The 23,906-nt window shown below is 38.1% G+C and overlaps 1 protein-coding gene across 1 annotated transcript; it reads left to right on the forward strand.

The window, feature by feature from the left end:
* The first annotated feature begins 1,208 nt into the window (after positions 1 to 1,208).
* LOC100894034 (neurotrypsin) lies at positions 1,209 to 22,238 on the forward strand. Its single transcript, XM_003726995.3, has 8 exons — positions 1,209 to 1,592; positions 12,617 to 12,931; positions 13,781 to 13,978; positions 14,276 to 14,500; positions 14,697 to 15,032; positions 18,547 to 18,756; positions 20,594 to 20,687; positions 21,308 to 22,238. Exons 1-8 carry the CDS (start codon positions 1,430 to 1,432, stop codon positions 21,441 to 21,443), a joined length of 1,677 nt encoding a protein of 558 aa, XP_003727043.2. The 5' UTR covers positions 1,209 to 1,429; the 3' UTR covers positions 21,444 to 22,238.
* The last annotated feature ends 1,668 nt before the right edge of the window (positions 22,239 to 23,906 follow it).

Below are 23,906 nucleotides of genomic sequence, written 5' to 3' on the forward strand. Positions count from 1 at the left end.
CCAGCCGTTCTGCACACCCTGACATAAAGGCTTCTAAATAAGCATATTTTCGCCCGACTGTAAATTTGGGAATTTCTAATTTTCCAACAAACGCATAAAAAGGTATGACTTACAAAAAAATCGAGAAAAAATACCGGAAAATCATGTCATTTCAGCAACATTTGTAAATCACTGGTATCGAATAGAAAATACCCCCCCCCCCCCATCAGTACGCCAGCGTTCAGGGGCTCATGTCTTCTCAACCCTATAACAAAAAACAGACACGCTTTCCCATTCTCTCTCTATATTTCCACGATATGCGCGAATCGCTATTATAAACACCTCAATATAGGTGGCATGCGCAATGTTTAGGAAATTTGATTTCTGTCAACTTTCCTTTTCTTTTAATTGAATTTTATATGTGATTTTATTCAGGTTTTTATCATTGTTATGTTCTTTTGTGTTAAAATACATATCATCGTTACTCCTTTACTGCTTTTTTTTTTTTGGAGGGGGGGGGGCGTTTTTTTTTTTTTTTGGGGGGGGGGGGGGGCAAAAATGCGTTTTGCCCCCCTCCCCCCCCCCCCCCACTTCCGGTGCCTATGCTCACCGCCTTGGTAGAGCAGTGGTCTCGTAACCGGGAGGTCTCGGGTTCGAAACCAAGAGCGCTTGTGCTCTTTGGTGCAAATGTAGTTGATGTCTTGCCAAAAGACACCATAGTCCCGCTCGAACCTTCTTCTTCTTTCTGCTCCTTCTTCTTTTTTCGTTCTCTTCTTCTTCATCTTCTTCTTCGTCTTCTTTTCCTTCTTCTTCTTCTTCTTCTTCTTCTTCATCTTCCCCATTTAGTCTGATTCTTTTTTGATTTGTTGTTGGTTTTGCTCTCCCTAATAAACAAATATCAATTAAAGTGATCATCATAAACCAATTTCCTTTTCTTCCGCAAAAAATGTTGCTTGTCGGTAGATAAATGTGTCATTATCTTTGTTCGACTACCCTCCCCCTTTCTTCAAATTGTTTTAGCTTCGCCCCCACCCGCATCCTCCATCAGTGCCTTTTTATAATCATGGTAACTTATGGTGGTCAGGGAAGTTTGGTATCTCAAAACTGAAACCAAGCCACAGACGCCACTATTTCTTATTTTCGGGGGATCCCAGACTATATCTCGAAACACTTCCATTGATGTTACTATATATCCGTATTAATGATATACGTCATAACGACAAAGAATGGAACATTAATACCCTTATAAACAAATCTGGTGGGAGTTACTGTTAGCTGCACGCGTAAACTTCATGATTTTTTTTCGAGAAGCTATTCATGATCGACAATGGACTTTGCACTGAGGAAAGACGCATGAATTGCTTTATGCTCTTTGGTGAAAGGAATGAGAACAATTTTGTCTGTATACGAAAACAATTTCCGATTGTGAATTGTAATTTGTCGCATTTTCATGATAAAAATGGAGTCGTCCCAGTCAATGAGAGTACACATTCAGTCGCGTCGGTTGGCATTGTTGTTAGCTGCGGGTTGGTTGGTGATTTGTGCCCCGAAATGCTGGGCAGGACCAGAGGAGAGCAGCTTGTTAGATCCGTCGAGACTGGCACCAATGGACAGTAAGTGATTTTAGATCGGTCTGCTCCGAATAGAACATACCCCACTAACAATAAACTCAACCAAAACAAAACCATAAGCTGTAGGTTTCGTATTGCTAGGCCCTCAGATTTCTTTCTTTGTCGTTAAATGCTCCGGCCCCCTCTCAAAAAATGAAATGGAAGCTCTTATTACCAATCAAGTGAAAGAATATGTTTTGACTAGTACGTCATGATACAAATTTTGCCGGGAAACCGCCTACTAATTGATATATTTGGTAAATTATCGAATCGATCCGGCCTGGATAGATATCGCGAATGCACTTCAACATTAAACATTTGGGCATATATTTCTGCTTTTTTGCGAATTTAGGTTGAAATTTTGCCATCTAAACCTCTGAAGGAAATATTTAAACAATATGAATGGATTTTTTGCACCCAAAATTCTTGAACCGCAATTTTACTACTACCGGCCTTTATCTTTAATAACCGAAGGTTAGGTTCGGATTGGAACTGACCTTTTTCACTGTCATTTCCTTTCTTACCTGTACCATTCGTCCTCAGTTCCTGTTTTTCAGTGAGTTTCTTGTGCAATCACAACATCCCTTTCCCCTCATATGGAAACGTTGTATCATCCGCTCAATCTGACTTGCGTGCATAGAACAAATAAGCATTTTTCCATGAAAGAGTGAAGTTTTCTAAAATGTGCGTTTCTTTCCAGCATTGGGGCACCCGGAAATCACTCGGGTAACATTTCATAAAGTATAATATAAAAAGACCATATGCAAATTTTCTGTACTTTTGTCGGAAAAAATACATTTATCCAGCACAATGTCGTCTCTTTTTGCGTTGGAGAAGAGCAAATAGCGAGTTTCAATCACACTTTGGCCGCTCTCGCAAGCTCTCACTCGTTTCACTGTGATCAAGAGACTTTGGGGCAAGCGGTTAATGAAAATACTAATCGTTAGCTTTCTTCTGGTATCAAACTTGTTTTGATTGATTGTATAATTTTGTCGGAATAAAGGAAACAAAAAGGCTCGACCAATAACTTATCAGGGTCTGAATTGACCTTTTGACCTTGAATTCCCTGATGCAAGCGCACTAATGACGTCATCTTTGCTAAATCGGTGTCTTTTATCGTAAAATGCGACACTTTCACAATGTTTATACATCTTTTTTTTAATTATTAATACGATAAAACATATTTTTTTCTGATATCACTGAAGTTTTGGGTTTTATTTAATGAGTAATTTTAAAATAAGACCCATTTTACTGTTTTAATTTACTGGATCGTACCATTAAAGTGCGGATTCATAGAAAATCACAAATATGGCAAATAGCGTATTACTAGAAACTGGTAAGCTAACAGATGACCATCGTGCAAGTTTTAGTTCAACTACATATCGGGTGATTTATAAAAATACAAATAAAACAACCTCTATAGCATCTGGGATATGCGAGAGATTCGCCGGAAAAATAACGATGTTTTAATGCCGTCACAATATGAACCAACCCTGCCCAAGCAGACGACACCCCATAAAGAATGAACATAATTGCAATGCTTTTTTTTTCAAATTATAATGAGTTTAGTGTATATAAATGTGATGGAATTTTACATCATTCAAAAAGGGATATGACCCCCATTCTGAAAACTAAATTCTTTTGTTTGTAAATACACAGGATAGGGGGTAATGAACAATCAAAGAAACCACACTTGAAAGTGTTTTTGTGTTCCCTGATGAATACCGAACAATTTTGACTTGGGCTGCCCCCTTGAAAATCCCAGGCATTTTCGTGAGGGGTCAACAAAGGTCATACAGGGTAGAAATTCAAATATTTTCCAATCGTGTCGATATGTATATCAAACTACTCGTCTGGTTATGAGGATTGAAAAAATGTATAGTTTGCTATACCTCCGACATTAAATGAGGGCGCCATGGTCAAAAACGTTGAAAGGTCAACACACTTTTGACTGGTGGTCAAATTCACCAACACGGTTAACCTTATCACATTTCATATCAAATTACTCGCCTGGTCATAAGGATTACAAAAATGTATAGTTTGTTATACCTCTGACCTTAAATGAGGGCGCTATGGTCAAAAAGGTCAATGCACTTTAGACTGGTGGTCAAATTCACCAACACAGTTAACAACGTCCGATTCTAATGATTTTAGTGTCTAATAATATGTTTTCTGACATAACAAATTCAACTAAGCAACTTTTAAAACCAAAAGTGGTTGCCATAACTTTGAAATTTCCCTCAAACCCATGGATAAGAAGTTATATATGTTTGTCACCGAAACAGCAGCCATTTTGAATGTACATGGTCAAGGTAAGTACTTTTACTTTTGAAAGTGGTATAGTTGAATTTGCCGTGTCAGAAAACATATTATATGACACTAAAATCATTAGAATCAGACAATGTTAAGTGTTGGTGAATTTGACCACCAGTCTAAAGTGCATTGACCTTTTTGACCATAGCGCCCTCATTTAAGGTCGGAGGTATAACAAACTATACATTTTTGGAATCTTCATGACCAGACGAGTAATTTGATGTGAAATTTGATAAGGTTCACTGTGTTGGTGAATTTGACCACCAGTCAAAAGTGTGTTGACCTTTCAACGTTTTTGACCATAGCGCCCTCATTTAAGGTCGGAGGTATAGCAAACTATACATTTTTTGAATCCTCATGACCAGACGAGTAATTCGATATGCATATCGACACGATTGGAGTATATTTGAATTTCAACCCTGTATGACCTTTGTTGACCCCTCACGAAAATGCCTGGGATTTTCAAGGGGGCAGCCCAAGTCAAAATTGTTCGGTATTCATCAGGGAACACAAAAACACTTTCAAACCTTTGTTCCCCGAGATTGGTCACGGGACCTACAGGCTGGTCTCCTACTAAAGAGAAATAACTGAAGAAAAGAAGAAAAAACAGGCAGTGAAATTGTGTGAGATGTCATGGGACATCGTCTGCTTGTGCACATCATGTTCAACATGTGACGTCATATCTCAGCAGCGACCGGAGAGCTTTTCAGGTGCTATGTCGGGGCTGTATCTAAGCGTTTTGTAATTGTTAATAATCATTACTTTGAATGTTGTCTAAGCATTGGCTTTTGATAACCTTGGCCAATCAAAGTGTCACCTTTGCAATAATGACATTAAAGTTAGTTTTTTTAAATCAATGAATCTTCTCTTTAAATTCGCAGGGTAGAAATTAAGATGCATTTTCCAACCGCGCCAAATTTAATTTACGTTCCGACATTCTGTTAAATGGGTTCGTGTTAAGAATCCACTGCTTTCTGCTCCAACAAACGTCCACATGTGGAGTGGTTTATCAACTAAATTATTCAAATTTATGGATGCTTCCTAGCTTCCCAGGTGTTTGTGTTGCTGTTGAAGCATTTCATTCACCTGCTATCATTCTTTGTAGTCCAATTGCCAGAACGCAAATTTCATTTTGGTTTTCTAGTTTCATCGGAGTCGTTTATCAACTATATGTATTCAAATTTATGAATGCTTCCTCCCCAGGTGTGTTGTGGTGTTTATGCATTTAATTCACCTGTTATTATTCTTTGTACTCCAATTGTTAGAGTTAGAGTATGTTCTGCACAATAAAAACAATGTGTGTCCGGTGTCCCTATTGTACAACGTAATGTGTTCCCTCATTTTGTAATAGTTAATTTACCCATTCACATAATGGAACTACCTGCCCGATGAAGCCATTGGCCTGTGACCCCTGAGCACTCAACACCGTGTGGGAGTCAGTTCGTGGTCAGATTCTTTTATGAGACAAATACAAGCAAACGTTTCCATATGCTCCTACTTTAATATTACGTCTTATAATTATTATCGTGTATACGAACAGCTGCTCTGATTTATTTTGTAGTGATTGTGTCAATGTTTTCGTGTTAATTTGTGAGACGTTGCTTGTTTGTATTTTCATATATGTGCTGTTAAACAACAAATTATTCCATTCTGGACTATTTCTTCATTTCTGGACTGTAAAAAGATACAGAAAATGCTATAAAATCCTTGTTTATTTGATATTTTATTAACCATCAAGTCACAAATCTCTGTTATTAAAGAGAAGGTTGACTTCTGGGAAGAGGTGTAAAATAATTTGTGAGCGTAATAATTCTTATTATGCAAGTGTGGAAGATCATCAGATAAGACATGTTCCCTGAAAAGCATGGCTCTTCAAATGCCTTTATATTCTAAATATGTCAGTAAAATCGTAAAACTCGGGGGGGGGGTAGGATATTTACGCCACGTGTCTGGTAGTCCCATATACATCATTCTGTGTACAGTGTTTGTAACTTTACCAAGACTTGGACAAATTTCTTATCATTTTGATGATTCTAGAACCTTGCAATACACACAAATTCTTATATGCTAGATGATCAACCTTTTCTGGTCGATTCCACACCGTTTCTTTCACAATGCAATCGCATGACCAGAACTCAACTTTAATTGGTAGAAATAAAGCTAAATGTTCCTTTCTATTTCCTATCTTTTGCAAGAACAAAATAAGATTCATCTCAACCTCTCTACATGACCATGCATTCACTCTCTTTCCTTGTACCTCATCTTAAAACACAAAGCAATTAAAACAAACCAGAAAATTGTATTCATACAGGGATGCATTTTATTTTTATTTTATTGTTTAAATCACCAATTGACAGGTAACATATTTACAAATGTCACATTCATTCCTTATCAAAATAATAATGAATAAAAAAGATAATTGACAGGTAACATATTTACAAATGTCATATTCATTCCTTATCAAAATAATAATGAATAAAAAAGATATTACCATTCTACAGGGCACTAAATGGTACAAGCGTTATACCAATCTACAGGGCACTAAATGGTATAAGCGTTATACCAACCTACAGGGCACTAAATGGTATAAGCGCTTATACCATTTAGTGCCCTGTACATTGGTATCCAAAATATCTCCTAAATATTTTAATTCTTCAACAAATTCAATTTATATGCGTTTATTTTCAAATTTCAAGTTTTCGTTATTTTTCTTTGGAACAAACACCATTACCCTTTAGTCTTGTTTTCATTCAAAATGAGTTTTAATATCATGATACTCAACCATTTACAAAATATATTAAACTGATAATGCATTTTAATTCTAAGATTCTAAGTTAACATTTCTGCTTTTACAGATTAATACGGTATCATCAGGATACAATGAAATTTTAACATTATCTTATCAGACATTTCAGTTTTGTACAAAGAAAAAATGTAAGGTATTGCATATCTCTTTCCTTCGGAACCAGATTGTTATGCCCGAAGTTAGCATCAGTAACTCTGTCCTTCAGCCTACTGAGTTTGTTAAGTTATTGGGAGTGCACTTACAGTCTGATAAGAAATGGGATAGACAAGTCGAGAATGCTGTCAAACAAGCATCCCGACGTTTTTACATCCTTTGTGTTCTTAAAAAACACAAAGCTCCACTAGAGGATTTGGTTGCTATTTATAGTATGTACATTAGACCGTTAGTTGAATATGCCTCTCCAGTGTGGTCATCATCTATTACTGCCAATCAGTCGAACAAGATCGAACGAGTCCAAAAAGATCTTGCCGTATCATTTTGGGATATAATTATGTTGATTACCTTCACGCCCTTCAAATATTACAGATTCCATCCCTTGCAGATAGACGACAACAATTGTTCATAAATTTTGTTAAATCATTCTTGCAATCCAGACATTCCTCCATGCTCCCTCCACGTAGGGACTCCTTACCAAATTTTCGCCAGTTAAGAAACAGTGACACCCTTTGCCAACCAACATGCCGTACTTCCAGATACCAAAATTCTTTTATACCACAGGCAGTGAAGGTAATCAACATGATGAAACTTGTGTAAATCTATCAATTTCTAATTTCCTTTCTTGTGTTTTCCCCTCTCTTTCTCAAATTCTTCTCTTATCCTCCTCCTTCTTTTTCCATTCTTCTTTGGTAGATTACACATGTTTCTTTTTCCTTTATGTACATGTATTTCATAATTCCTGCAATAATGTCTACAATGTTTAGATACTTGTTCTGATTTTACAGAGTCAACAGATCTTATTGATATTTCCCTAACTTCCTTCCTATCCCCTTCCTTCTCTCTCTCTCTCTCTCTCTCTCTCTTTCTCCTTTTCTTTTCTTCCCTCTCTCCCTCTATCTTACTCTTTTCTTTTTCTATACTCTCTTGGGAATTTCTTTATTGTATGTTACTTGTACTTTCTCAATACTTTAAATTTTAAAAATTATTCTTTAGCTGACATATTCCCCTCTTTTTACTATTGATCTTTTTAAACCTTATGCATTTTAATCTTCTTTTTATTGGACTCTCGGTCTGTACCTGATTTAGTTATTGCAAGCTCGAGAGCCCCTTTTTGATGTAATTGTAATGATGTATACTTATTCGTTTATATGTCCTTTTTGCAATATTTACTGATAATAGTTTAGTTATTTGATATTTTAACTTATGTAACTTATGTATTTATTCATTACTGCTATTTTATTATGTATATTTGATTTAAATTTTATTTTTGTACCCAAGACAGTTGTCAGTCTTTGGACTGTTTGCTGTTGGTTTTTGATGTTTTGATTTCAATAAAATCCTATTATTAATGTAAATAAAGAATAATAAAGGCCCAAAATTGAACCTTGAGGTACTCCGCATTTAACTGTTAATAAATCACTTTTATAAATATAAACCATTTATTGATACACATTGTTGTCTATTATTAAGCAAATATTTAAAAAGCATTTTAATTCCACTGAAGAGACCTCGTAAGTTAGTTTTGTAATAATCAATTTATGAGGAATAAGATCAATTTCCTTGCGTAGGTTTAAAAATATACTTTAAGTGCAAAATCCTGAGTTTATATTTCCCAAAAATATTCATGTTTGTCAAACAGGCTAGTGGATGTTGAAAGAAATTTTCTGAAACCAGTCTATTAATGAAAATTTGGTAAAATGCGAATATAATTGTGTATGAACAGCTTTTTCAAATATTTTTGATAAAATAGGCAAAACCGATATAGGTCTGTAATCATTTAGATAATTCTTTCCATTCATTTTATAGATTGGTATAATCTTGGCGAGTTTAAAAGACAAGTCCACTCCAAAAATAACTTACTTTCAATAGAAGCAGACAAATTAGACAAACCAATCAAAAAAAAGTTTGAGCAAAATCGGATAATTAATAAGAAAGTTATGAATTGTTAATGACATGAAAAACTTTGAAAATCACAAGGCAAATTGGCAACTCACTCATGATTCTGTGACGTCATTGCCTCACTATCTCCTAATTGTGTTTTTTATATTGATAATATAAATTTCCAATTTTCCTCCTAAAAATCATATTTCCTCACACCAGCATCCAAGTTATAGTGAAAGTGATATGTATTTGTGTGGATGCACTAGTATTGAGTAAGAAAATTCATAACTTCCTGATTAGTTATTATTAATGATTTCTTTGTCATTTTCATATACCATCAATTACAACACCATAATTTTCACATTTGTTACCGTCTTGTAGTAATTAATTCAATGTCCTCCAGGTTTTCTTCATATCATTATTCGATTCATTAGAATATCGTTATAATGCTTTTCCTTTACCTTGTTATTTAAGTTATTCGCTCTATTTTGATAATTTGTATACCTATCCTAATATTCTAATCATTGGGCTTCTTAAAAAAATGTTAAGTCTTTTACTTTTCGAGCAATATTTATCTTATCAAACTGTCTCTAATTATATCTCCGTTTCCTAGCCAGAGTAAGGTATTCATTTGTATTTCGAGCTAGCATATTGCAGTTAAAACCCCCATATTTTTTTAGAGAAAAAAACATTGTCTAGACATTTTTTCAAAGATCTGAATAAAAATCCATACCACAATCAGGTTTCTGTTAAGTGCAACATAAAATTGAAAGAATGATTCGGTTGTATTATTTCAATCCACATACAGTCAATATGTTCACTTTTTAAAACAAATCGTCTTTTTTAAGTTGAACCTTCTCTATTAAATGTAACATGCCACTCCGCCATTTTACTATCTTTTCTTTCAAAAACAAAAAATGGAATACTAAGTGACTGTAAAGAAGAAAAAATTATCAAGCCAAGTCTCTCATAGTGACAAAATATCATAAGGGTACCTTTGTAAAATTATTTCCATACTTTCTTTTTTATTTTTTAAACTTCTTATATTAAGGTGGCTTAATTTCAAACCCTTTTTAGAAGGAAAATAACAAAATTGTTGACTGGCATGTGACATCCCTTCAACTAATATACAATCATTTACATTTAAAATTGGATTAAATGATAAATCTTCTTGCCCATAAAATGGTAGCTGCTTCATTAGGCATCGTCGACATTGCCAATCTATAAAATGCATTTCAGAATCATAAACATGTTTAAATATGTTTGTACATGAAATATGAACCCACTTGTTACAGTGCGTACAGAGTAGAGCACGGTGATTGCTCCTTACTGCCCTTTCACAACAACAACATGGGAAATGTATCATCATTTACAAATTATACTAAATACCATTGTGAAAAATACAAATATTATAGCACCCATCGATGAGTGAATGGGCTGCAATAGATGCATTTTGTGCAAAATGAGTTAGAACTTCATTAGGCCTATATTTCCTGTAAGATTAAAACGCAAAGAAAAAAAAACATATCCAAAATAGAGATTAACTAGCAGTTAATTACACTAAATAAATCACAGTGTTTTTTTCTCAAATGCGAAATAAATTCGTTAAACATAATTGGATATACAGCTTATTTCGACATATTTGGGGAAGAGCCACATAATTACTAGGAAGCGTGATATTTCATTCGTAAATCAACAGGAACAAGCTATGCACCAGCCTCCGTATACAAGTACATGTTTAAAAATGAAACTGTTATGGAGTTCAAAGTCCATTACAGCAAAAAACCGCATAATTATACAGTTTTTTCGTTAAATGGTGACAATACAGCAGTGGCGACGCACAGACCCGCCATATGGGGGGGGGGGGGTATCATAGGCGGGAGAGGGCATCGATCTTTCTAGGTATATATGAAATGTTAATTAAAGGTCCCCTGGATCAATGGAAGGGTATTAAAAGGATCTTATCATCTTTTTTCCACGTCACTTCAACTCCATTTCTGTTCTTTACCCCCTCCCCTTTCTCTCACTCTCTCTCTTTCTGTATCTGTCTTTTCATAATGGGAGGCTCATGCCCAAGTCCCCCCCCCCCCCCTCGATCGTAGGTACATTGTACACCACTCCCATACAGTATTTATTCGATACAAAAGACTGGTATTTCTTTTGTCAGAGATTATGAATTGACAACATTTGTAGTTGTAGGCTACATTTTATCATTATATTTCACTCTACAAAGAGTTTGATATTTATCTCAACGGAATTTGGAGTAAAAAACAAAGCAAAAAAAACATGCCCGATTTTGGCTAAAGTTTAACTTGACACACATTTTTTACCAACTCTTTTTATCGTGTTCTTGTTCTTATATAGCGCCCATAACCAAACTTGATAATTCATGTTGAATTTTTTTCTACTATGTTTTAATTACTCTCAAATCGTCCCTGATTATCCTCCTGTTGTTGTTGTTTTTTATTCTAATATGTATACTAATGGTTCCATTTATTTTTTACCTATTATAGGTCAGTTTTAATCATATGCAAACAGAGCCCTGAGGAAGACCAGCGTGTAACGTATTTTAAGTATTTGTTGTATCTTGTCACTATTTATGAAATGTTAATGTTCTAATTTGCTTTTTAAATTTCATTTGTATATTTACATGTTTTTAATGTCTTGATTGCTGATCAGGCTACTCTGTCCAAAATATTCGTGAATAAATAAATAAATCTGTGAGACTTGACACTCCTGTCGCTCCCGTTTATTACCCTAGCTTTAGCATGGCTACCATGACGGCGCTCTATAGCATTTTAAGGAATTAATTCCTGCTAGTTACCTATTAACGTCACCTGGGTTCAGTGTGGCAAATATAGATCAATGTCTTGCCAAAGGACATTCGTGGCGCGGCGGGACTCGAACCGCGGACCTTGTGATCCACAGTCCGATGACGTATCCCCTCGACTACGATACCTCTAACACCCTAGATTGTTGAACGTTGGCATCTCCAATATTTATATGTGATCTGACGATACTTTAGAGGATCGATGATACTGTAGTATTTCGTCTTGAATGATTACAAAACAATTATGTTACGCATCATTTGAATTGTTGAAGCAAAAATAGTTACAGCTTTTGGGTGCATTTAAAAAAGCATTTTACCATACGATACCAGTCAACCGCACAATGGCAGACCATACTTTTAATCTTATCATCTCGGGTCAATTCTTGGTTTCGAAAAACTCAAAGGGAAAGTCCAAACGGATATAATACTGGTTTTGATAAAAGGAGAATATGCTACGAGCAAGTGAAAGTTTGATACAATTATATAGGTTTAAAGACGTAATAATTATTTCAAAAGCTTTGAAGTCGTCCAAAGACACAAATTGGCAACTCGGCGTATCGTATGGTATAGTTTAGTTATTGGAGGTGCGATGGCTCAGTGGTAGAGCAGTGGTCTCGTAACTGGGAGGTCTCGGAATCTAAACCAAGTCGATGCGCTAGCGCTTTTTTTTTGTAAGGCATTGATCTTCATTACCAAGTCCCTCGGAGAGGGCTCAAAGCCGTCGGTCTCCCCGGTTGCTTACTTTCTTAGCAGCCAGGTAAAACAAACAATCAAACCGATTGTGATTCCCAGTGCCCTTATTAGCATCTCAGCACTTTAAATTTCTGTAAAGTTATCCCGTCTTAGTTGATGAAGAAAGGAATACATCTAATTTACAGAGAGGACGTGTGAAACACATGTCCACTCATGATGCATAAAGCACGTAGTATATGATGGAATATTTTCTCTGGGTAGGGCAGGAGCATGTTAGCAAAGAAAAACCCTGCATGCTTCAGTCATCCACCTGAACCCATGATATATTTGGTCATCTTTTCTATTTAGATGACGTAAGGCTTAAAGGAGGCACCCAGCCCTGGGAAGGCCGCATCGAGATCTACCTCAAGAGTTCGGGTGAATGGCACACGCATTGCAACACACCACGACGAGAAGAGTTCTACCACGTCGTGTGCCGTGCGATTGGCTTTGGTGCTTTCGTAAAAGACCTTGGGGAAAAGGAGTTCCTAAAGAGTTCGCTGGTTCCACTTCAAGGATATTTTGAATGTAACAAGGATGCAGCGGACTTGCGAAGTTGCTTTTTTAAAGAAGGCAATTTATGTAGCAACGATGAAGAGGCTGGAATCACTTGCTCAGGCAAAGGTAGGTTATGGGGCATTAGGGTATTTGGAGGAGGGGCAAGGAGGCATTTTGCATCTCTTGACAGATTTCTATTTAAGAAAATTCCAGTCACTGAAGGGGAAAAAAATTGGCGAGTTAAAGAATCATGATTTTGTATGTCAAAAATTGTAGGATGAAAAATGGAAACGCAAGAAGTACAAACATTCTCAAAAGACCTTCACTTCCCCAATTATATAGTAATTATGATAATGTTATGTGAGTGCGTGTGAGGGAGGGTGTGGGGCGCGGGGTTTAAATGTGTGCATTTTATTATACCCTTTAAACCCCGGGCTTTTTAGTTTTGATTTTAACAATCAGTTTCTCACCCACCCCCATCTTAACGTCAAGACTGTGGCTCTGCTATGAAGTTCTAACGCGATGCGTCAAATTTACATCCTCTGGATGATACCTGTTACACACGAGGCGTCCTTTTCTGCGCTAATCGATCCTGTGAAGGCAATTTGTCCAAGGCCAGGAACTCGATGCTATGCTTACACCTTTCAGCTTGCATTGACTCCTTGTACGATGTCAATCTCATACGGCGCGTAAAATATCACGCCAGTCCTTGACGCAGTCCAACGTCACACAATTGACGCCTCCTGTGCAACAGACACTGCTGATAATATGGCTGGTTGTAAGCACGATAAGTAGTGGTCTCGTAATCCGATGACCCGTGTGCGAAACCAAGTCGTTGCGCTAGTGCTCTTTGGTAAGGCATTAATCCTCATTACCAGGGCCCTCGGAGAGGACCTAAAGCCGACGGCCGTCTGCTTTCTTAGCAGTCAAGTAAAATAACCACCATCACAATTACGTCTTTGGAGTTGTTTGCAGTTCCGTCGTGTGGGCCCATCTCCTTCCAGAAAGACGACCACATGGTAATGCACCCGTTCAAACTGAGTTATCCAGTGGACACCCGTGTGAAGGTGAGATGCCCAGGTGACCCCAGTGTCTCAGGGGTCATGAAGTGCGTCAATGGCCACTGGGAATGGGAAGGAGTGGAACCTCCGACTTGTCCCCCTCGAATCGATGGTAAGTCACCAATAGCAATTGAATCTCTGGTATGCTCTGATACCTTCATCAGAATTCATGCCTGAGTCTTTGTCCTTCCTTATTTTAGACATTGAACATTCATTATTTTGTCAGATGAAGCACTCGGACAGTTGGTGTGGACCGGAAATTGGGTTTTTTTTTATGTCATGTGTACATTTTTGTATATCTTTAGTATTTTGTGCTATTTGACCCCAACAATAATAACTGGAAGAAGTAAATGAAAATGAATTGCATTTAAATGACTTAAATTATTTTAAAAATCATTTTATGCTCCAGACTCGATTACCTGTCCTGCGCCCTTCATCGACACACGTAATACGTTCTTGCGTCCTTGGAAGTTGACGTACAGGTACGACGAAACGTTGGAGATAGTCTGCACCGATCGCTCTAATATAACGAGGCTGAGATGCGGAGATGGTGGTCGACTAGAATGCCTTGATGGAGGAGAGGAGTGCATCCCCGAGGCTCCCATCTGCCAGACTCCTAACCGTGCATATGGAGGTAAGATAAGTGCCGTACTGCATGTTGGCCCAGCAATGATGATGATGATGATGATGGCGCCCGCAGTAACGTGCGAAAGTTTCAAATGTGGTACTATTCGTGTCACCTCGTAAACCTAGTCTCACCTAAAACCCTCGCATGTTAGCGTCTGAGAAATAGAAATGTTAGTACGATCACCTTTCATTTTCTCTCTCAGATGAAAAATTGCTCTTGGTCGGAGGAGCCAAGCCCACAGAAGGCCGTGTTCTAGTCAACCGTGATGGGCGTTGGGGATCCATCTGCGCGGATGGGTGGAACCAGGAGAACGCTAACGTCATCTGCGCTCAGCTGGGGTTCGGTCCCGCTCGGGACTCTTTCCACTCTACTCCTCAGTTCCCGTCGGATCGATCCAAGCGGTTATACCTATTTCGGGAGGTGGGCTGCAGCTCCGGTGATAAGAACATCTTGGGCTGCAGCATGAAGCACATGTCGGCTGGTGACAAGTGCCTGTCACGCCATGAGGTAGAAGTTGACTGCTCTTCAGAGAAAGCAGGTATACTGAATATACGATATTCTGGGAGTCTGTACCGGAGTATCTACCCAATTACATCAATAAGATTTGACACCTCAAAGTTACTCAGACCATCCAAATCATTGACAAAAAATGTTGTCGGCCTGACCGTAACTTACTTAACATCCCGATCCGACTGTAGGTTTCAGGGGCTCTGCATATGGATAAACTCAATGGCTTCAGTCAGACTGACAAACATTTTGGCAATGACGTAAATTGTAGAGAGATAATTTTAGAGAGTAAATTTGAGAGATCAAATCTTATAGATAGAATCTCGTGAATATTTCGGGCTCCTGGCCTCCTGGACGTTAAAGTGTTTGAAACTGATATGATAATAGTTCACGTAACAATTGACTTTGTTTGATTGTAATCATAATCCAGCCTTGCAAGTAGGCCTATCTATACACCTGGATCGAGACGGACAATTTTTGTGAGCAAAACAAACGTTGTTGTTGAATGGTATAACACCTAGCATGGACCGAACCCAGAACTCGTATTGTAGTCTAGAGCATTCACCTTTATACCACAGTGCTCAAATTGTGATTTATTTATGCTCATGATGGCGTCATGCATATGATGTATGCCGACGATACGCAACTGTACATAGTGCTCAAGCAAGGTGATGCTTCCAGTTGCATTTCCAAGATCAGCAGATGCGTCAGTGACGTGAAAAACTGGTCCTGCGGCAATAATATTGTGTTCAACGGCACAAAAAGAGAAGTTATGCATATAACTTCCATGTTTCGCAATTCCAGTGTGCTACCTGATCTTGACATGGATGGCACAACAATCACTCTTTCCCAATCTGCCAAGGATCTGGGAGTCACGGTGGACAACGTGCTGAATGTGAGCCAGCATCAGGCGCGCCGGAAGCAGTTTGGGATTGGGGGGGGGGGCAAACATTCCAGGGGGCTCACCTTCCAGGGGAAGTGACGCCATGAGAAATAAACGTTCTGAAGGGGGGGGCAGACGAAAAATATGCATCACCACCAGTATTACACGTTACAGGTCCCGCGGAACGTTTTTCAAAGTGGAGTATTAACGATCAGGTAGAGTGTAAGTTGGCGTGGGATCGAGGGCATGAGCCTCGGCAAGGGGGTCAAGGGGCTGAGCTCCCGGAAGCTCAGGTGTTTTAGGTATTTAATTACGGTTAGATGAGCATCCAGGGGCCATCTTTAAGGCTATTGGCGTGTTCCAGGGGGGGGGAGTCCCCAGAAGCTCAGAGGTTTTTATATTTAACTACGGTCAGATGAGCGTCCAGGGGCCGCCTTAGGGCCCTTGGTGGGGTCCAGGGGGCAGAGCCCCCCGAAGATTAGGGGTTTTAGGTATTTAATAACGGTCAGATGAGCATCCAGGGGCCCGTCTTAGGGCCCCTGGTAGAGCCCCCGGAAGCTCAGGGGCTTTAGGTATTTAATTACGGTTAGATGAGCATCCGGGGGCCCTCTTAAAGGCTATTGACGTGTTCCAGGGGGGGGGGAGAGCCCCCAGAAGCTTAGAGGTTTTAATATTTAACTACGGTCAGATGAGCATCCAGGGCCCGCCTTAGGGCCCTTGGTGGGGTCCAGGGGGCAGAGCCCCCGGAAGCTCAGGGGTTTTAGGTATTTAATTACGGTCAGATGAGCATCCAGGGAACGGCCTTAGGGCCCTTGGTGGGGTACGGGGGCAGAGCCCCCGTAAGCTCTGGGATTTTTGGCATTTTTTATACCTTATTTGTGACATTGGGAGGTCACTTAAATTTTTCTCTCCGTCTTTCTTTCTTTTTATCTTTAATATACTTTTTCAAAAAGTGAGGGGGGCTCAGGCTAGAGCCCACCCACTTTGCAGACCATGACATAAAGGCTTATTAACAAGCGTATTTTTCGCCCGACTGTAATTTGGGAATATCTTATTTTCCAACAAACGCATAAAAAGGTATGACTTTTAAAAAAATGGAGAAAAAATACCGGAAAATGTCTTCACAGCAACATTTGTAAATCACTGGTATCGAATAAGAAATACACCCCCCCCCCCCCCATCAGTACGCCAACGTTCAGGGGCTCATGTCTTCTCACCCCTATAACAAAAAAGCAGACACGCTTTCCCATTCTCGCACAATATGTCGACGATATGCGCGTATCGCTATTATAAAGACCTCCATTGATAAATACCGTATAGGTGGCATATGCGCAATGTTCATGAAATTTAATTCCTGTGAACTTTCCTTTTCTTTGAATGGAATTGTATATGTGATTTTTTTTCAGGTTTTTATTTTTGTTATGTTCTTTTGGGTTAAAAATACAAACCATGTTTACCCCTTTACTGCTTTTTTTTTTGGAGGGGGGGCGTTTTGGGGGGGCAAAAATACGTTTTGCCCCCCCCCCCCCACTTTTTTGACTGGGGGGCAACTGCCATCCCCTGCCCCCCCCCCCCCCCCCACTTCCGGCGCCTATGACCAGCATATACGCAACGTGTGTCGTATCGCAGCTTTCGGGATCCACAAAGTTGAAAAACTGCGAAAATTTCTGGATCAAAGTTCTACTCATCGTCTTCTTAATGCCTTTGTAACTTCCCGCCTTGATTACCCTAATGGACTATTAATCAATCTCCCTAGCTCTCATTTAGCCCCTCTTCAACATATTTAGAACACAGCAGCACGCCTCATCACACGTACAAGAAAACATGAACACATCACACCGATCATTCGTTTTCTACACTGGCTCACCCTCCAACAACGTATCAAATTCAAGATTCTCATGCTGACATACAAGGCCTTTCACAAACTTGCTCCCTCATATCTCTCGGCACTCACCACTCCTAAAACCCGTACTTCATCTATAGGTCTCCGATCATCATACACAGCACATCTTCATCTGGCCCCAGGCCCTCGCACCCACACCCGCTATGGAAATCGTGCCTTTTCTGTCTGTGCCCCCCAACTTTGGAACAATCTTCCCCATGAAATACGCGAGTCCCCAACGTTAGAAACATTTAAGAGTAAACTTAAGACTTATCTGTTCAATATGTAATGTAATGTAATCATATTTTGTTTGTTAAACTATAAAGCGTTATGTAAATATTAACTATTATTATTTTATGATTGTTATTAGGAATTTGTTATTATAATTATTGTATCATGTATAATATTGTTGTAATTTGTAGGTTAACATTACTTTAATTTTATTTTTGTTAAGCGCTTAGAAACTTTGTATTAAGCGCTATATAAATGTAATTTATTATTATTATTATTATCTTTATTATGCCTCCGAGTGCCAGATACATTTAATCCATCACTCATTGAACATCCACCAATTTATCCTTGTGTCTATTCCGATATACTTGATGTATGATGATCTCGATTATGATCCTCAAGAATCATTCCTTTATGCATGACCACAGAAAATAAAACGAATAGATTCTGGGTCGAAGTGTGAGCGCCATTGGTCTTTTTTTTTTTTTCGTATTCTCTCTCTCTCAGTATCGGAACTCTTTTCAATTTTCATTCTGTTTCCAAACACAGAGCCGCAGTCAAATTCGTGTCGCACCAACTGCGGACCGCCGGGTCTCCCACCAAATATACTAGCCAAGCCCTTCAAATTTGTCTACCAGGCTGACGAGATAGTGACGCTATCTTGCGAAGGAAACAGTACCAAGAAAGTGGAAATCAAATGCTCTGCAAATGGACTGTGGAGTGGTAGTGTAATCGACTGTGGCCGGATTGTTTTCCGGGGTAAGCCTACGCTTTTTCAAGATGGTATATTAACCTGATTATAGAAATATGAAAATATAGTATACAAATACCGACTGCTTTGGGAGGCATTGCTGAAATAATTGAAATGAGTTGACGAATTCAAGGGCAAGATATATGATTAAACAAATATCGACTGCTTTGAGAGGCATGTTACTTTCCCGAGGTAATCTTAAAACTGAGCTGTGTTCTGAGACGAAGTTCAAGTTCAAGTTCATTTATTTTCCACATAAATCTTGTTGTTTTCATTCACACAACATTATTTACTTCTTGTACATTCTATTACTAACAAACTGAAATAATATACAAATTATTTTGTCTAACTATGATGATAGTAAAGTACAAGTCAATTACAACATAATGAATGAGTTTAAACGTTTCCTCATTCATGGTATATAACAAGACAAAACCTAGAACTTGAGCACACGGATACTAGGCAATACAGGAAAGAAGGGACAAAATAGTCGTAGGGATCTACAGCTGATATTTCAATAGTATGAATGGTTATGAGTTCAATAGTGCGAATATTTTCATGAGTTGAAAGATTAACATTCTAGAATTATCGTTAATCTTTCAACGAATGAAAATATTCGTACTATTAAACGAATGAAAACATTCATTATTTGTTTTATACAACATCGAAAAAGATCTAATAGAACGTTAATCAACATTATGCTTTACTCCTTATATTAAAGATAAATTAAAGTCAGTGGAGTCAAGCCTTCTCGATTACATTCAGATTGCCTTCGCGTCAGTAACAAAGGGATACGCGCTCGACAGAGAGGTATACGCAATCTGCATATAACCAAAAATGCACGACCGTGCAATATAACATCTATTGAATATCATGTGACCAACAATCCTCCAATCAAATGACAATGATCCACGTACGTGCTGTATAATAAGTTTCTAACACTACGTTACGAATTGTGATGCAGCAATATAACTTAAACCATTACGTAATTATGAGTGTATACATAGACAGGATACTACATGCGTATCGAATGAGTAAACATATAAATGAGATTTAGATATGAGTATTACAAATGACAATGCTTTGAAGAGAAACATGTTTCTTTCGATCGAGGGCATAATAACACAGTTTTGAGCCGTCTTTCGGGGATGTGAGTTGGTCTAGCGGCACGTTCACTTGGTCAGCTCTCTGTCCTCGCCTACAAACTGGCTCAGGCGACCCCGGTTCGAAACTGAGTCACGTCTTTCGGATGTGATAGCAGCGCGGAGGCAAATTTCCCTTGAGCGTATAAAAACAGGCAGTCCTCTCGAAGCAGTCGATATCTCAATACTATAACCTATGTTTCACGCCCGTTCTATTGACCACTTAGAGGCGTTAAGTCTTGGCATGCAGTGTATTATTTGCTTTTTATTTCACTCTCTCTGTATGATAAATGTATATTTGTTAATATTTTATCAAATCGTATGCAAAAATGAGAGCAAGAGAGAAAATATCGACCTCGAAAGCACATGTCATATAGGGAAAACATATTATTACACTGTAGTCTTGAAGAAAAACAGGAATTAGAAGAGTAAAATAGTATAATAAGCCAGAAATAATATCAAAACATTAAAAGTAAGAAACAAAATGTGAACAAACTATAAGAGAGAAATAATATTTTGGGGTTAATATTCAAACACAATTGAAGCTATAAAAAGGTTTTATATTGCCTTTTACATCATTTTTAAAAGTTCATTTTCATCCACTCTTCTCTACCCTACCTCATCCCTCCCCATGTTCTTTTCTTTCTCTCTTTCTCTCTTTCTCTCCCTCTCTCCCTCTACCTCTGTTTCTCTTTTCATATAGAACCGGAATGGCTGATTGGAATCGGGATTGGAATAGTTTCTTTGCAAGTCTTCATGTACATTATATGGATAATATGGTGCTGCTGTACACGCAGGTAAATTTAGCTGCTGTTTTAGCAAGATGTGCAATTCAGCATTCGTCTGAATGATATGCCTTCAGCTAACTCTCAATCACTTCTGAATATGTTAAAATTATATACACACTTCTTCAGCATTTGGTATTCCAATCGGGGTGAAGCTTTCAATAGTTAAGTCAACCCAAAGTTGAAGATTGATGGACTGTTTTTTGCGCTGAACAATGTCGATAAGTATTATCCTAATCCATGGTGATGTTCTTCTTTTTTATCTGAATATTCATTTAGATGAAAGCATCAGCTACTAATATACAGTAAAACAAAAAACAAATAGGAATGAAGAAAACAGAAAAAATCCATAAAATTATGACAGACATAAGGATTGAAAGTGGAAAAGGATTTTTCATTTGGGACTTATAATTCATGGGCCTACGGTTAATCAAATACATCTGGCACAAAAACACTCTCAAAATGCATGAAAGGATATCTTTATTCTTTATATTTCACGTCATTGATGTACACTTTATTCTACATCATTAAAGTACACTTCATTCCATTTCTACACCCGATTTATAAGATTTGTGTAAACATTTGTGTGCATTGTAAAGGTTGACACAATAACATCTCTATACCTCTTCTAGGCGGGTGCCAGCGGTGGAAGTACATGTAAGAGATGACGCCCCGCCCCCTGAAAACGTAGCTAAAGTTCAACCAGTCAACCAGCAGTCTGTTCTAACACAGCGCCGCACACAAACCGATGATAATAAACAAGATTAGAATCATTTTACGCAGGGGTGTCACTTGTAATGGGGTGGTGTCGTTACCATGGTTATTTTACCAATGACTAAGCTGAAAGTGTTTTTTCTTCTTTCAGAAGCAAGCTAAACAAAGGTCCTTAGGTTTGTAACTGTTTCAAAATATAAACAAAGAAATGAACAAGAAATAAGAAGATAATATGTTTGGGATCTGCATATAACAGGATTTTAGGTCTTTTTAAAATCAACATCTGCCGATTGACCATCATTGATGGGGTCTTAGTCTCAAATACCTCTCACACACTTTCACCCAGAAAAATACCTCCTCTAAACATAACCCAAATTATCTGCGGATATCTGAGATAGTTATCCGGAGATATTAATTTTGTCCAATGGTAGTTGTCGTAGGGTAGTTGGGGTTTTGGGGGTCTTGATGTCGTGGATAATTGTTCTTGGGGTAAGGCTAATTAAATGAACTGATATTACTTTTACTGGGGTAGTTTTAATCGGAAATTAGATGTCCTAGGGGGTTATCGTCGTCCCTATAGTAATAAGTAAAAAGTGTGAATGTGATTTGTAAATTATTCTGTGAAGGCTTCCTCATTTGTCTTTCGATACCAACCTCTATCCTTCCCCAGACATTTGCCTTTCCAATATCATGCTTTAAATCTAAATTTTAAAAGAGCTCGTTCTTGTATTTAGCGCTCATGTCTGAGACACCTGACACTCCGTAATTATTACCTCGGCTTTACTATAGCTGCCATGATGGCGCCCTGCATTTAAAAGAATTCATTCCTGTCATGTACCCATTTACCCAGGCGCGTACGCAGGGGGGGGGGGGGGGTTGGGGGGTTAACCCCCCCCCCTTTGGTAATTTTATGTATGTAAACCCCCCTAAAAAACCAAACCCCCCCCCCCCCCCGCTTATTCAGCGGTCGGCTGAGTCGTTGCGATTTTTTTGGGACCCCCCCCAAAAAAAAAAAAATTGACCTCTTACCCCCCCCCCCCTCCCCCTCCCCCCTCCCCCCCCCCCCCGCTTATTCAGCGGCTGGCTGAGTCGTTGCGAAATTTTCGGACCGATTTATAAATGTTAAACCCCCCGCCCCCCCCCCCCCCCCCCCCCCCTTGAAAAAATCCTGCGTACGCGCCTTCATTTACCTCACCTGGTCGCGTGTGGGTTTTTAACGTAGATTAATGTCTTGTCAAAGGACCTTAGTGCTGTGGCAGGGATTCGAACCTTGTACCCTGTGGTTCACAGTCCGACGACTTATCCACTTTAATAACCATATAATAATAATTATTATTATATTTGCTTATATAGCGCCTAACACTTATTTTATCAGAAGTCTCTAAGCGCTCTACAATAAGGCATCATAATTACCCTGGCTTTAGCAGTGCAGCTGTCACGCGAGCTGCGTTTTAAGGAATAAATTCCTACATATACCAGGTCCCCATTTACTTCACCTGGGTGGAAATAGAAAAAAACGCCAATACAATACATGTACTTCAGACGTAATATGTGAAGTAAGTTTACCTTATGGAATGAAGTAGCAGAGGAAAGGGGTATATAATTGCTACAAGCAATATTTGTTTTTCACTTTTGTCTAATACAATTTATCTTGTTTTAATTTATACATCACACGTTTTGTCTTGTCCTAAAGAGATAGGAGCTCGATAAGTTTGTTTTGATTTCCTATGGAAAAGTAGACCTGCAGAGGTTAAAAGGTCAAATGCATTGAATAGTATTCAAGAAGGTGGTTTAGATATGTTAGATGTTGAAACAAAGGTTGCATCGTTTAATATAAATTGGTTTTGTAAATATCTAGGCGATGAATTAAATGCAGGTTGCAAATGTATGTTTGACTATTGGTTTGAGCAAATTGGTGGTATAAAGGTTATAATGAATTGTAAATATAGTACAAAAAACGCAAGTTTTCTGGAGAACAAGATTCCTCACTTCTACTATAATTTAATTATGACCTTTTTCTTGCATCGATCTTGTACTTTTGGCAGCTATCGTAGATAAATAATTTGGCTGAATACAAATGTAACGTATAACAGGAAAATGCTTTTTTATAGGAATTGGATAAATTCTGACATTTTGTTTGTTGGGGATTTAATGGATGGTAAAGGTTTTCTACCAGTTAATGAGTTAAGTGCGAAAATATTATTTAAGGATGGAAGATGGTATAGTCAATATGCACGTATTAGAAGAGCGATTCAATCACTCGGGAATATGTTAGTACTTGCAGATATGAATGTAGAACATAGAGAGTATATGAAATTTAGATCCACAGCGTTTGTATATAATGATATAAAATTGATTGAGGATATGATTTCAGTTAGACAGTTGACAGTTAAGAGAATATATCATGAGTTAATTAAAACAAAAATCAAAAATCTAGAGCGGAAAAATTTTGGAGTAATACTTTGGAAATTGAATATATACCTGTATGGTAAGATGTTTGGTTATTTAAGTTAAGAA

The sequence above is a fragment of the Strongylocentrotus purpuratus genome, unplaced genomic scaffold (genome assembly GCF_000002235.5).
Source record: "Strongylocentrotus purpuratus isolate Spur 01 unplaced genomic scaffold, Spur_5.0 spur5_scaffold_10, whole genome shotgun sequence".
Lineage (NCBI taxonomy): Eukaryota > Metazoa > Echinodermata > Echinoidea > Camarodonta > Strongylocentrotidae > Strongylocentrotus > Strongylocentrotus purpuratus.